The sequence below is a fragment of the Neophocaena asiaeorientalis genome, unplaced genomic scaffold (assembly GCF_003031525.2).
Source record: "Neophocaena asiaeorientalis asiaeorientalis breed wild unplaced genomic scaffold, Neophocaena_asiaeorientalis_V1.1 scaffold364, whole genome shotgun sequence".
Lineage (NCBI taxonomy): Eukaryota > Metazoa > Chordata > Mammalia > Artiodactyla > Phocoenidae > Neophocaena > Neophocaena asiaeorientalis.
In genome coordinates this window covers 3591122-3606817 of record NW_020172457.1, presented here as the reverse complement: position 1 = coordinate 3606817, position 15696 = coordinate 3591122, and the positions used below count along the sequence as shown (strand labels likewise).

The following is a 15696-nucleotide window of genomic DNA, read 5'->3' as shown; positions in this document are numbered from 1 at the left end:
ATCCTCTCCAAGGGTTCAGGCATCCATGCAACGCCACGCCACAGCCGCCCCTAGTCAGGGTCAAGCCCATGTTGATCTTGTGCCTCTGTGTGAGCATCTGAGCTCTAACATATTCAATGAATGGTCACGGTTCCCCTGAACACTTTTCTCAGAGAGAGAGAGTGTTTCCTCCGTCACGGGTTTCTCACGCTGTCTTGAAGCATCTCTTTGCTTGTTATCTTCTCCGTGAGACTGTGAGCCAGTAGATCCCAGAAGCTGCGGGTCCAGGGGAGGGCAGGAAAGCCTCTGTTCTTTCCGAGCCTTTTCTTGGCTCATGGAGGCAAGAAACTCAGGAACTCATTCCCAGCTTCTCCACTCTCGGGCTTCAGCGGACCTCAGCCCCACCAGCTAATCTAAAGCCACAGGGGCCCCAGGCGTCCCCCAGATGCCCCAGCACAACAAAAGGCTCTTCACTTCCACGTACCTGAGTAGGAATGAGAACATTCCCTTTTTTTTTACACTATGGTAAAATGCACATAACATTAAAATTTACCACCTTAACCCTTTTTAAGTGTAGAGTTCACTAGCAATAAGCAGACTCACACTGTTGTACAACCAATCTCTAGAACTTTTTTCATCTTGCAGAACTGAAACTGGACCCATTAAACAATTCCCCATTCTCCCCCACCGCACCGCCCCCCATCTCCTGTAAACCACCATTCTGACTCCTGTCTCCCTGGATTGACTACTCTAGGTGTCATATAAGTGGAATCAAACAGTATTTGTTCGTTTATGACTGGCCTATTTCACTTAGCGTAATGTCCTCAAGGTTCACCCGTGTCATAGCACATGTCAGAGTTTCCTTCCTTCTTCAAGGTGAATAAGACAACACTTGATTTTAAAACATGGGTCTCCAAATTTTCCTAGGAAGTGAGAGCATAGCTGGGCCTTTCCCAGATTTAATACAAATTTCAAGACAAACTCTCTTCATATTTCCCCCCAGCAATATCGAGGTTGGATGCCACGCCATATCTCACGTCATGACTCTGTTCTTAGAATACTCCCTGGTCTGATTCACCCTCTCACTCATATTTAGTGTGCTGGCAGGGAGAGAGAGCAGCCTTTATTTGGGGCTGAAATTCCCAGATTTAAATCTCAGCTGCTTCTTCGCCATATTAGCTAAACGTTCTGACCAGAACTTCATCTGTAAGATGGAAACACCCACCTTGTATGTGATGATGTTGTAAAAAAATGAGATGAAAAGCAAATTATCTAACACAAAGCTTAGAACTTAGTACTCAAAACTATAACTATTATTAGCCCAATTAATCATTTCCAGGGTCACAGTCTGGTTCCTAATATCCCAAATGAACCCTGGAGATCCTCCAGGAAAATCCTAGAACCTCTTTTTTGAGATGCCAAGTGAGTTGCTACAAAAAGTACTGTAGTCGGAGCCTGGGACTCAGGTGTCAAATATGCCACTGCTTTCCTGTGACCTGGGCAAGCCATCGTCTTTCTATCCCCCAGCCTCTTTCTCTGTGAAGTTTAACAAATAAAGCCTCTAAAATCTTTCTCACAATGAGGCAATGTCTTCAAAGGGCTCCGAGCTTTTCCTAGGGAGGTCATTGTCAAATGTGTACCTGTGGTTACAACAAATGCTAATACTTTGGGAACTAATTCACCCAGTTGGTCCCTGAATGCTTTGAGTCTTCACTCTATGCCACGACCCATCCAAGGGGCTGGGAAACAAGGATGAACTAACTAGTGACCCCAGTACCCGTCGACATGCATGGCTGTGCACATGTGTGATCCAGAGACTGTGACTTATGTAGAACAACGGGTGCCTTATCCAGACCAAACTGATCACCCACCTCAGAGAGGAGGAAGGGGAGAAAGTTAACATCTATTGGGGATCTATTGCGTTCTACCAGGTATTCTACACCCACAGTGACATTTAATCCTTCTCATGTATGAGCACATAGAAAGAAGCACAGTGAGGATATGCAATTAGCCCAAATTCACACATCTGGTATCTCGTAAAGCTGAGATCAAAAACAGGTTTGTCTGCCTCCAAAATCTATAAAGTTTCCACTCTTCCAAACAGCCATTCTAATGAGAACCAATCCTAAATGTCCATCATAAATCCATCCAGAGATGGATTCACACTGGTGCTATCTAATGACCTGGCTCTCGTTCCCTTTCTGTCTCCTTTATGGCTCAAGCTAATTAGTGATGTGCTCAGTCCAACATCCAGTGGCCAATTTATGGGCCACTGGGTTCGCAGAGGGAAGGGAAGTAGCATTCATTGAGCGCTTTCCAAGACCCCGGCCCTGTTCCAGGAACTCCTGGCCACACATTAGCTCTCTTAATCTTCATAATAACCCTGTAAAGTGGGCAATTACCCCACTGGACAGAGGGTCAGAAAGGTTAAGTAACTCTAGACAACCCAGAAGGTGGATGGACAGACAAGGTGGTCCAGCACTGCAGGAAACCTCTGAAGGTGAGACCCTCAGGCAAACCCTCCCATAGCCGAGGGCACCAAGCCTCCCTGCCTCGTCAGCCTCGGAGACCCAGGGAAAAGGAAAGTGGGTCATTTATCATTCCTGTCCCTCCAGCCCCTTGAGGTGGCTCAGATTGGTTACACAAGGCCTGAGCTGCGTTCATCCTCTCTAGCCTCCCAAGTGGGCATGACGGAATTATCCAAGAAGGGTAAGTCAGATGGTAAAAGCTGCCCTCCAGAGGGCTGCACGTTTCCAGCACTGTACTAGATACTTTGCATCCATGATCTCAATTGTTTTTTTGGGTTTTTTTTTTTGCGGTACGCGGGCCTCTCACTGTTGTGGCCTCTCTCGCTGCGGAGCACAGGCTCCGGACGCGCAGGCTCAGCGGCCATGGCTCACGGGCCCAGCCGCTCTGCAGCATGTGGGATCTTCCCGGACCGGGGCAGGAACCCGTGTCCCCTGCATCGGCAGACAGACTCTCAACCACTGCGCCACCAGGGAAGCCCTCAATTCATTTTTATAACAGTAATACCAAGTCTTTATTTCCACTTTGCACAATTTGTGTATTATTTTATTTGATTGCTGCCAACAGACCAGAGCTTATAAAGCGATCCTCCTGAGCTCACCCAGTTGGGAAGTGTAACGCCAGGATTCAGACCCTGCTCACCCAGCCTATCCAATCTGTCCTCTGCCACAAACACACTGCAGGGGCAGCCCCACCTTCCATTTGACTGATGGGTAAAACTGAGTCCATAAGCAGAGCAGGGCAGTGGTTGCAGACTCGGGGCTAGACAGTCCCAGTCACACTTCTATCTGGCTTTCCTAGAGATGGTAATGGAGCCAAAGAGAGGAGGTGAGCTGGGAGAAAGCCTTGATAAAAGCTAATGTTGAAAAATAAAACTGAGTAATCTATTTAATTGTTCATCACTCCTCCCTTCTGCAATAGCACAGCATTTTAAACAATTCTACTCCTCCCTGAAATGATCCAGTAACAAAATATCTGATTGTGACGGGTCCCCCCTCCCGCCTTCTCGGCTGCTGGATGTTTTCTGTTTATCCCGGTTCTGTGTCTTCGTAATTGTGTTATTCACATAGCAACGCATGGGGATGGAAGGACTAGAGCCAGCAGCGCCTGCACCAAGGGGATAACGGGACGTCCCTCCAGGAGGGTGCACCGCTCTCCCCTGGACCCCCCCAGGCCACGGGGAGCAACACCCACGGCGACCCCCTGGGCTGCACTGCCCCGGACCGTCTCCTGAGCACGCCCTTTAGCCAAGCAAGGAGCCAAGCGTTTGTGAGGACACCACACGCCTGGGCTCTGCCCCCTTTAGGTTCAACTTGGAACTGTTCTTGGAATAAACAGCCTACCCGCAAATGGCACATTCTGCCAACATGTGGTTTAGCAGCTGCCAAGCTCTGTGCTAGGGCTGTGGCCTGGCCAGGGTGCAAGTCCTGCTTGGGGTTAGCCCTCCACGTACCCGCCCCACCCATCCATCCTCCTTGGAAGCCACTGTGAAGGCATCTCTCAGGCCCACCTTAGGGCCCGGTGTCTTGCACCAGGTGAGCGAACCACTACAGCCCCTGCCCTTCCCTGGCCACCCTCTCCAGACGCGCTGTGCCACATCCCCTTCCCAAGGAAGCCGTCCGGAACACAGAAAACCTTTCTCCCCGACCCGCACCCCCCCCACCCCGCCCCCGCTGCCAAACCCATAAAAGGGCCGGCGCCGGGCCCCTGTCCTTGGAGGCTGCGCAAACGCTCGGGTTGTGTTGGTCTCTTCTGTGCCTCCCCAGTGCCAAGATAATAAAGTGGGAGAGTTCTTCTCCTCCTTCCAAAGTGCAGACCAATTCTCATTTTTTAAAATTACCATTGGAGAACTACACCTAATTAGCCATTTTAAAGGAAAGCTTTTTTTTAAAAAAAAAAAAAAAGTCATAAATTTCTAACTGGCCACAGCTTGGAGCCACACTTTTAAAGCTAATTGTGTGTTTCTGGTACTAACAGGGGAACTGGTAAGTTAGAAGCGGATTTTATGACCTGGGTGGGAAAGAGGAGGGACACAGAGGTCTGACCCGGGCCGGGAGGGTTAATTTCTATTTATTGGAATGCGTGGGCCTCTCTTCATTCCCCCTCTCCCTCCTCTTCAACATCCCCACCTCAAGTCCTGCCTTGGTCAGGGGTACCTGCCTTTCAGCTGAATGAGAGGCAGGCCAGCAGGCGGACACCCAGCCAGGCATGGATACAAGGAGGTAGAAAGGGAAGAGAAAAAGGGAGAGGAGAGGGATGCTGGAAGGAACAGAAAAGACAGGAGCCACGGGCAGGTTCCAGGAGCCTGTTTCTCACTTGCGCCCTCCCATTAAACACCGCATCGTGTGCCGGGTGGGACCTGGGCAGCACGTGAACGTGGTGACCTGCTCAGCCCGTTCCAAACTGGAGGCCGATGGGGCCTCTGCAGCCCTTTGGCTCCCTGCAGGCAAATCCTGCCCGGTGGCCCCCAACTGCCTGGCCCTGAATCTGAGAACACACTTCATAACATGCAGGCGAGAGGTTCTGAGGTGCCTCTTTCAGGGGGAAGGCAGGACAGTGGGGTTCTGGTTCCTGGGGGAGGGGCAAGAAGGCCTCCCCACCAGAGGGGAGGCTGTGTACAAACGGGGTTGAAGAAAGAAGGGAGGCCAAGGAAAAGAGTGACCCCTCCCAGTGCCCCCAATTCTCCTGCAGCACCACCCCCCAGCGCCAGCCCATCGCCGGCCTTCCACTGTCCCGCAGTGACACCCAGGAGAGCTGCCAGCCAAGGGGGTGAGAGCGGGGCCCCCCTCGCCTGGGGCACCACTCCTCGGGCTGGGCCGTGGGGCAGAAGCTAAGGGAAGAATGGGGCTCCCCGACCCCTGACCCCACGGTGAGGTCCACACGTGTGGCCAGTGTCATGTGTGCCTGACCCTGGGTGTGACCTCCTCGCTGGTGGAGCAGAAGCAGGTGTCTGAGTTTTATTAATGGAAGAAGTGAGGCTCGGACATGAGAAACCATTTGCTCCAGTGGCAGATCCGTACGTCTGCCTCAGCCCTTGTAACGCTATTCTTCCCTCGTGAACACCCTGGCTCCTATATGTTAAAGGAGATCACAGAGAAATCACACCCAGGCTGGAACCGTGCTCTGGAAAGCCTACAGCCTGCGTTCTCAAGGGGACAAGAGCATCCCCAGGAGGGTGAAAATGGAGGGCAAACAACCCTCTTGGATATTACAACGGTCTGTGGCCCTCTGAAGCTCAAATTCTCATACCTTAGCATACCTTCGCATTTGGAAGAATTGTAAATTAGTTTACTTTTTCTTCTAGTGGAGGAAGGTGATAAGGAGAAAAAGGTTGAGAAATGCTGGCCTAGGCAGGGGCCACCTAGGCTGGATCCACCGATGCCCACCCAGCCCCCCGGGGATCAACCTCAGCTGGCTGAACGGGAAATGGGGCACAGGAGCGGGCTCTGCTCGGAGACCCATCAGGGAACCCTAGATGTCCCGACAAAGGCAATCCCGAGCTTTAGAGATGCCAGCAGTCTTGGGGATTGAAGCAGTACCAGGTGGGCCAACTGCGGGAGATGCTGCAACGCTATGTGTTCTGCCAGGTCAGAGGAAAGAGCTTCCAGAACACAGAATGCCCTGGGACCTCTTCCCACCCCTCGCCCCAGACCTTGAGCCTTAAGAGAGATGGGGTAGTAGCTGGACTGGCCAGGTGGCCTGCTGGGGCAGGAATGGAGTGTGGGGCTAAGAGGATTCGGGGCCTTGAACATGGCCAGTGGAGCCTAGGTGCTCGGGGTGGAGGACTGAGGTGGGGAGGGGGAGAGAGAGAGAGAGAGAGAGAGAGAGAGAGAGAGAGAGAGAGAGAGAGTGCCAGCCAAAGGAAGGACACCTTGCCTCCCGCCCCACCCTCACACGCACCAGTGACGGTTCCTCGGGTCCCCACCCCACCCAAAGTGACCCTGGGCTGAATCCTCCAAGCAAGTGGTACAGCTTCCGCCTGACCAGTCTCTGCCTCAGTGGGCAGCTTCGGTCTGGTGGGAAGAGCTTGGAATCAGGCATACTTGGCTTCAAGCATGGTGTCGACATCGTGGCACCTGGAAAGTCAGGGTCCCAGGGATGGGCTCTACCTGTCTCCATCTTCTGTGCCCAACGCCTCCTCTAGTACCTGTCACACACGGGTGCTTCGACCGTTTGTGACATCATTTACTCCTTCTTTTCCCAATAGGAAAAGGGGCATCGCTGTCTCCCCTCCCTCAGAGGGGCTCTGTGAACGTTAACAGACATGGCACTGATGACCTGCCAGGGCGGGCATCTCTTCAAGCACCAGGCAGGGCGGGCGGCTCTGCCGCATCCAGCTCGTCTGCCCTTTCTAGAAACTCAGCACTTTTACTGGAAGCTGTCTCATTTTGTTTCTGCAGGCAGGTGAGGAGAGGAATCAGGGAGGGGAGGAGGTCATGGTCGCAGACTAGGTTGCACACCTTAAGGAAGACCGGGGGGCGGAGAGATGCCCCAGATGCTCCCCCGCCAATACGTGCTGTCCTCTGCCTGGTCCCGCAAGGCGCTGTGCAGCCGGGGAACACATTCCTAACAGCAGGTCCTGCAGGAAGCATTTATTTGGGTCCCTTTCCTGGGGTTCTGGCCCAAAGAAGGGGGCACCCCGGCTGCTCCCCCCAGGAGACACTACCAAGAGCCCCAACTCACCCACCCGGGCCCAAAACAGCAGGAAGCCCCCCATTCTCCCTCCACAGGCCCTCGCTGGCTTTCTGGGGGTGATGGATGGCACAAACAATTCGAAGCCGCAAAGGAAGGGCCCTGCTCCCTGCTGACTGGCAGAATCCCCAGGGAGCCCTACCAGCATCACAGAGGCAGCCGAGAAAGGGCAAACAGCCGGTCTGTGGAGCCGGGAGCAGCAGGGAGGGTTGTCATTTGTGAATGATTAAACCAAAGCTCCCAGCCCCTCAGTAAACGCTTCTTCTTGCCACTCCCACCCCCAGACACAGGGGCCCGTGAGGGGTGGCCCTCTCTGCCCCCACCCTGGGCCCACCCCCTCAGGTGAGGCCTCCAGTGCACGGCCTGGCCCCGGCCGGCCGGCCGCCAGCTCCTTGCCTGCTTCCCCACTCCATTCCGGTCTGCAATTGTTTCCAGCCAGTTTAGGAAACAGCTTCAGAGAACAATTAGAAAAGATAACGAGGATGAATTACATAATTACAGTCCGCCTAGATCTCGGGTGCTTCAAAAAAAGGCTACACTGAGTCCAAACAGGGATCAATGTAAGGAAAAAGATGGTGGTCCTGGTGAGCGGTGGGCGCACAAGGACTGGGACCCTGGGCGGGGGAGCAGCCAGGGAACTCCTGTGTCCGCCCGCTGGCCAAGCTGGTGCCCTCATGGCTCCCCAGGCTAAAGCCTCAGAAGACAAGTCTGGGAGGCCCAGAGCTACCCTCATGCAGTGCAGACCACTGGACAGAAAAGGGCTCGTAGACCAAAGAAGTGTAACCACCTGTGAGGACGATGGGCCCTTAGAGAACATGCAGCCCAAACTTTTTTTTTTCTTTACATGTTTATGGGAGTATCATCGCTTCTATGAGTCTTTTTGAATTACGATTTTCTCAGGGTATATGCCCAGTAGTGGGATTGCTAGGTCTTATGGTAGCTCTATTTTTAGCTTTTTAAGGAACCTCCCTACTGTTCTTCATAGTGCCATGCAGCCCAAACTTATGAGGACCAAATACATAGAGAAGAAGAGGTCTCACCCCCAAGAACTCAGGATACCAAACCCCAAGCCAAGGCTTTGTCCATCTGCAGGACCCTGAACACCTGCCTTTGATCCCCAGGCCAGCAGCTGACTGGCCCTGCAGACCGGGAAGTCCTTTATTCTTAACCAAAAAGGATGGGTATAGAAAGAACTTCATCCTCTAGCATAAGGCTCATAAACTTATCCTGTAAAGGGCCAGAGAATAAATATTTAGGCTTTGTGGGCGAAGTCATCTCTGTTGTAACTCCTCAACTCTGCCGTTACAGCACATAAGCAACCACAGACAAGATATAAACAAATGAGCAGGGCTGTGTTCCAGCAAAACTTTATTTATGGACACGGCAATTTGAATTTCATATTTTCACATGGCATGAAATATTATTCTTCTTTTGATATTTTTCCCCAACCATTTAAAAATGGAAGAACCATTCTTCACTTGAGGCCTATACAAAAACAGGTGGCCGGCCAGATCGTGGACTGGAGTTTGCTGACCCCTGCTCCAAAACATTGCTAGAAAAGTTGGTATTTCTCTAATTGCTCCACACCCAGAGCCTAAACATGACTCTGTGGACTCAGCACGGCGTCTGGAAGGTCATGGTGGTCAGTCTTTGTTGGGTCACACTGACATGTTAACCACAGGAAGCCCTCAGGAAATCACCCTAATAGTCTTGGTCAAGACATCCCTGCCATCTGTGAACACCCGGTCCCCAGGAGTAAGCTGGGCAAGCGGAGGAGAGGTTTCCCTTGCCGGACAAGCAGTTCCTCCTCAGAAGAGGACCGAAGAGGGGCTGTGTTCCAATTTGCCCCTCTCTAGATAAGACAGAGAAGATCTCCTGGCATATAAGATCTTTAAGGACCAACCTCCTGGCTTTCTATGCAGCACATCCCAACCTGACACTGTGCCCTCCTGCCGCCTCTCCTTTTAGCATCAGAGAGTATCAAGCACCTTCATTCATTCAAAGCAATTGTGTTGCATGTCCTCCACGGTACTATGCCAGGTGAAAATCGGGCACAGATGTCAGGCACACGCTGGTACCACGTCTCCATGCAGTTAGTACCTTAAGGGCTGGGACCTATTATTCCTCTTTCATCCCCAGCTCCCAGCACTGCATGGGAGAGGCTCAGAAAACGTTGAACGAATGAGTAAATGAATGGATGCGCAAGAGCGAAATGGTGAGTGGCGTAAGACACATCGAACCCTATGCCAGTTGAGAGGAGGGAGAATTTGTGCCCGGCTGAGGAAATCAAGAAAGGCCCAATGACAATGGAGGCAGCTGAGCTAAGCCTGACAAGATGGGTGAGATCTGGGTGTGTACAGTTGGGGCCTAGAGAGAGAGGAGAGAAGAAATTCCAGCCAGAAGGAATAACCAGCAAGGGCCTCAGGCGTGCTGGCATCTAAGAGTCCCAACAGTTCAGCCTGCTGATTCCTGCATGCAGCGAGAGGAATGACAATGAGGGTTAGGAGCCCAGAGGTGAGCTTTCTCTAGATCGCCCGAGGCCCCAGAATGGCAGGCAAAGGAGCTTAAACTTGTACAGGTGTTGAGTCTTCCGAACAGAGGTGGTTGGGTGGCAATGAGATTCGGAAAATTAATATGGCAGCCAAGTACATAAGGACGGGAATAAACAAGGGAGACAGAAGAAGCAGGCGGGTTGGGCCACTCGTGGGAGGAGCAGAAGAATGGCCTGGGATGACGGGGCTACGGGGGGGGCCCGTAACGTGATTAGTGGTTACGAGTACACACCCCGGAGTCAGAGAAGCTGGGCTCAAGTCCAGCCCCAGCGCTGACTCACTGTAAATGGTCAGTCCTCACTGGGACCCAGCTTGCGCATCTGTAAGATGGAATAAATGTAAGAAAATGGAGCAGTCACCTCGTAGGATCGTTGTGACGTGTAGATGAAGTTACACATGTGAAGTGCTTACATACGCTCAGTACACATTAGGTGCCTGCTACTTTTACACCAGAATGACTCCACAACGCTAGGTAAATTCATAACTCATAAACACGCTCTCTGAGGGCTGTGATATATACTACATACTCCTATGTGACCCGCGGTCAAATTGTGTCCATTGTTCAGGAGTCACATTTGGACCAGGGCAGCTTCTTTTCAGCAGAGGGGCGGGTAGCCGAGAGCGTTCTACAGTCCCCACTGCTTCTCTCACCCTCCAAACCCTGGACCGTGGGGCTCTCACCACACCCTCAGGAAGCTGACATACCTCCCTGGTCACCCCCCAGAGTCAGCTAGTGGCAGCCAGCAGCCAGAAAGGTACGGCCCCTCACAGGACTTGGGTCAGGAAAGTCGTGCTCGACAGAAAGCTCCCAGACCCCACCACTGGGGGAGGGAGGGAGTCTTGACCCACAGGCCAAAGGCCTTTTGTCTTAGAACACAGAGGCGTCACAAAGGGATTCGAGCCAAAGCCTCTGGCTAGCAGGCACGTCTAGGGGCCCTCTAATATGCCAGGCCTGTCTTTCGGATGCCTCAAGATTAGTGATCAGCTACTTGTTAGGCTCCGAGCTGCCGGGAAAATGATCGGCATCATGGCAGACAGAGCACAGGTGTGCACGATGCTGGCGGCCGCAGCCGGCATCTGGACGTCACCACTCCCTGCCGTGTAAACTACATAAACAAGGACAGCCGTTACGTGAGGGTCCATGAGGTGACACGCGCTCAGCACACACTGTAGTCCAGCACTGGGACCTCTGGCGTAAAGGCAGAGGACTCTGGAATTCAGGGCCGAGACTGAGGATTTGCTCACCACCTGAGATGGGGATGAGGCCTCTCCTCCCTCAATGAACACATGCCTCAGACCTGGGCGGAGGACAGGGCTTTAACCAAGCCTCTCCGCACCGTACCCAACCCAGGGCCTCAGTTGTGGGTTCCACCCCACCCACTCTCAGATGGCCCCTTATCCCCCTGGGGGCTCTGTGTTTCTGCACATGGTCCAGCCTCTTCTCTGCCCTGGTCCAATTTCTGTCCACCCCCCTCCCTTCCAACTAGCTGGATCTCCCATCTCTGCATCTGAAGGAAACGTAACTCTGACGGAAGACTCGCCTGCCAGCCACTCGTGAGCCGTTCCCAGAGACGCCCGGAGTCAGCCCCCTTTGCCACTCCCTTCAAATCCCATTGACGACTGACCACGTCTCCTAAGACCAGGAATGCCAGACCAAGGCAGGAGGAATGGGGATTTTTAAAAAAGAGAAAAAAAAAACATCCTTCAGTTCCCAGGGCACCTCTCCACACAGCCCAGCTCAGCAGCACTGCCAGCCGGTTGCCACTGGCAACCAGGCAATCCTACTTTTCTGGTCCCAGATATAATCATCGTAATCAATACAGAGTATTTATCCCACTCTTTGGTTTCAAGGAACTCAAAGCTTTTCACATCTATTATTCTTTCTTCACTAACATGGGGGAGACGTGGGGAGGAAGTGTGTGTGCAGGGGGGAGGGGTGGGCAAGGACTAGACTGCTGCCTCTATTTAACAGATGCAAAAACTGAGGGAAGGCGTAAGAAGGGGCAGGCTGTAAAGTACTGCCCATGAGCAGAGAGCACTGTTAACAGTGATCGGCAGGTGATGGTGCTTTCACGTATATGCTGCATCTGCTTCTCACACCATCCATCCCTGGGAGGCAGGCTCATTTCTTCCTCTTACAGATGAGGCCGGGAAGATTCAACGATTTGTCCAAAGTCATACAGCTAGAAATGGCATTGCTGAAACTCGAATTGGGGCTTTTGAGTTCCGTGTCAGTGTTTTGTTTTTTTTTTTTTTCCCATAACATCTCTGCAAAGAATTATAATACACTCTTAGAGTTATCATGTCTCTTCTACGTGCTGCCATCATACCACTGTAAATGCTAATCGTTCTGCTTGCTCTTATGTAGGTAATTCTCTCGAGCTCTGGTTGATACCAGTACTCGATCGGCAACAGGGACAAAACGACAAGGTTAAAGTATTCGACAGGGTTGACAGATTTAGGAGCTATATTTCATTTCCGAAGTTCTATGGATATCCCCTTACCAAAGTAAAATTTTTGAAAAAAGAATCAATATTTTTGACTGTGAAAATCATTCATCACTTTTGACAACTATGTGATGTTGCCTGTTATTACAGCAACTGGTTTGATGTCACCCTTTTATCATAATGGCCAAAGTGATGCTGGAAACATGCCTTTGGGTCCCTAAAGTGGGTGAGGCACATCCTCCAACACCTTCCATCCTAAAATAAACACCAGCAAAGGCTTCGGTGCCCATCTTGCTAGTCAGTGCTAAGCAGGCAGCTTGAGGTAAAAGGACAGCAAATAAAACACACCTGACAGAGGACACGTGACCATAAGCAAAGCCATTCGAAACAGGATGTTTTTCTGGGTTTTATGTGTAGTACGGACACCACCAAAAGAGGAGAGTGGCTGGCTTGCCTCTGAAGCTGCCACTCTGTTCTCAGAACAAAGAATCAGCTGGATACCACCTTACCTTTTACCATCTTCCTAACTTAGACTGAGGCTCGTTTTACTGCTTGGAAGGAGAGGCCCCCAGACAGAAGAGCCCACCTGGGACACCCCAGACCTCCTGAGAAGTGAGATGAAGGGATTCAGGCCATCCCTTGCCCTCCGAATATCTCATCTACATCTCCCTGGATTCTGGAAAGAACTGCCACACTGGGGAAGTCCCTCTGTACCCTCATTATACTCACTTGAGAAGGCAGAGGAGGAAAATTAGAAACAAAATGCTCCCCATGCCAGAACCCAGGCTAAGGATACACAGAGAGAAACACTGGGGATCCAGATCCCTAGGGATTGACAACGGCCCATGCCAATGAATCAACAAAGGTTCGGCACCTGTTAGTGCAATGACGGTAACCGCCGTTAACCCCAGCTGGCCGCCCACCTCACGGCCCCTCCCGACTCCAGGACACTGTCTGCCTTTGGTCTCCCCTCGCCTTGTTCCCACGTTTCCTCGGCTCCCGATGTTGTGCCCTTGTCTCCCGGTCCTCAACCCCAGCCCCCTCACTGGCACCAGACCTGGCACTTCCAGCATCGAATTTCAATGCTCCCTTTGGCCACAGTGTGCACCCAGCCCCTAGCTGCACGGTTTTCTGGCACAGTTGGGTGCCCACCTCACTTGTAGCTGGGGCCCAGCCCACATTAACCAGCCTGGTGGCTTCCCTGCCATGCCCATGCCTGCTGCCCACGGTGGGGAGGCAAAGAGGGAGGAGAGGTGGGTGAACGTGCTGTAGGCACTGTGCAGTGTCTCTCCCAGAAATTTAGCAAAACTCAAACTTAGACATGCACGTTCTCCAAGACAAAGGCCAGTCTGGGGCTCTCGGTTAAGTCCTGTGGTTCCAAGTCCATCTCACGGTAAATTCCCGACAATGATGACTTCTTTACTTTGTATAAGACTTGTTCCTTTCCAAAGAGCTTGCCCTCTGCTGTCTCTTTTTAGATTGATCCCATCCTTGGATGGATGCGGTCAGACCTAAGGACGTGATCCTCATTTTGCTGTCTGGAGACACTGAGGCACACAGGGTTGAATGATGATGTGCTGAGTCAGAATGTCACACTTCGCTCCACTCTCACCACCTTTGGCTACGCGATCGTGACCCTGGGTGGGTGTAGGTATGGAGGAGTTAGAGGATAAGCCCCCCGTGCAGGCGGAACACTTGAGCCACGCCTGAATTCTGGCCCGCGTGATAACCCAAGTCCACACTCTGGTTTTTCACCTGCAACGTGCACCCCATGCCCGCCTCCTCCTCCCAGCTTCTCTGCTCTGGGGCCACACTGCGGGGCAGGTGGAGCTAGGGTCCACCTTCCCAGCCCTCCCCATCTCTCCCCCGCCCCTCTCCACACACCGAGGGCACATCTCAGGGCCTCAGGCTCTGCTTCTGGCATCCGAATACGCCAGCTGTATCTTCAGGATCACAGCAGGAGGTACGTGGGTCCTGCTTCAGGCTTCCTGGCCACGCAGGGCCACATCCCCATTTAGAAGGGCAGCTTTGTGGCAGAGGCTGGCTGACATCCGAGGTCCTCATCTGAGGAGGCTGTGGGCCCACAAACTCCTGCCAAACATGTTGCCATAGCCTTGCGGTAAAAACCAAGGTGGGGAGAGGAGAGAGATTCTGAAATCTGGACAACATCAAGAGCTGGTTTCCATGACAACGCTCCATCTTACTGCAGCCTGTTCTAATCAGTGCTCTTGATGGAGCCTTCAATCCGATCCGTGGTGGCCCCTACTCGGGCCGGCTCTTCCCCCGCAAGAGGACCACTAACACCCTCCCATTACCCCAAATACTATAAGGGAAGGGAGGCCGGAGCTTACAGGGTGAGGTTTGTTGGGGGCGGGGAGGGGGGGGGAAGGAAGATGAGGGGCATCCAAGAAAGTGGAAAGTGGCAGGAAGACTTAAGAGTCACAGCCTGACGGAAGTGTGGGAGTCATCTGTGTCCGAGTGTGTGCTGGGACTGCCCGTGTCAGGGATGCTTATCTGGGATCTGGTCACCCACCCCCCGGGCACCCGCGGGACACGTGAGGGCACTGGCCAATGTACCAGTGTGGCTGCCTGTGGGCACATCAGCTGAGCCTGCACACACACCCCTCCCCCTTTCCGGTGCCCTGGGATATTCTCTTCTCTCTTCTCTCTCGTCTCTTGCAAAGCCCCGAAGTCCAAGGATAAGTCCTGTGACGCAGAGGCGAGGGTTGGGTCGGTGCCCAGCAGGAAACAGGCACTGCAGCCTCCAACCCTAGCTCCATGGTGTTGGGGTTGGAAACAGCAGTGGCCCCGACGTTCTCCAGAGTTACACTGCAGTGAAGTGTTTATGGCTTAGGGACTCTGCACAGACTCCAGGCTCCTCAAGTTCCCAGAAAATGACCGGTGACTTACAGGTTTCCCTCTGATCCACAGATGGGGCCTCAGAGGCAAACAGCTCGCTGAAGTCACCCACTGGGCCTGGTGCCCCAGAAAAACTGAATTCCCTTCCCTCTGCACACTCCGAGCCGCCCTCTCCCTCCCCCGTGCCCATCTGGCGTCATCACCCAAACACGTTGCAAATCAGAGGACATGTGACACACTGCACTCCGTCCCGCTCTGAAGGGAGTCGGACTCGGGGGACAAGGGATCTGGTTTATATTTTAAGCAGCTAGAGGGAAAAACAGGGGACTGATGAGGTAAGGCCATGGCAATGAACATGGTGCAGCTGTCCAAGATAATTACGCCGCCCTGCCGTCCTGGAGCCGGGGGAGAGGGACACAGGGAAAGGCCTGTCCCATAGATTATGAGCAATGGGGACAGAGCCAGTCGCTCCAGCTCTCCACCTGCACCCTAGCTGCAAGGGCTGCCACCACCACTGGAAACACAGCAGAAGGAGCCAGAGGGGTGGAAGGTCCCAGTCAAAGCAAGGCTGTCTTCCCCTAAATTTCCAACCCTTGGAGAGTCCCAGAGAACCATTCCAACCTTCTCCAAGTTGCTACAAG

The 15696-nt window shown here is 52.8% G+C and overlaps 1 protein-coding gene across 6 annotated transcripts in view; it reads right to left on the bottom strand.

Moving 5' to 3' along the window:
- Positions 1 to 15696, bottom strand: part of PLXNA4 (plexin A4) — a 366609-nt gene that overhangs the window by 284358 nt on the left and 66555 nt on the right. The window contains exon 4 of one of the 6 annotated variants that reach the window (XM_024737968.1): positions 3700 to 3718. The exons of 4 other annotated variants lie outside the window; for them this stretch is intronic. In XM_024737968.1, the coding sequence (XP_024593736.1) occupies positions 3700 to 3718 (19 nt within the window). Of the gene's footprint in view, positions 1 to 3699; positions 3719 to 9096; positions 9108 to 15696 lie in introns of all 6 variants that reach the window. One more of the 6 variants, XM_024737969.1, reaches the window with a different exon arrangement.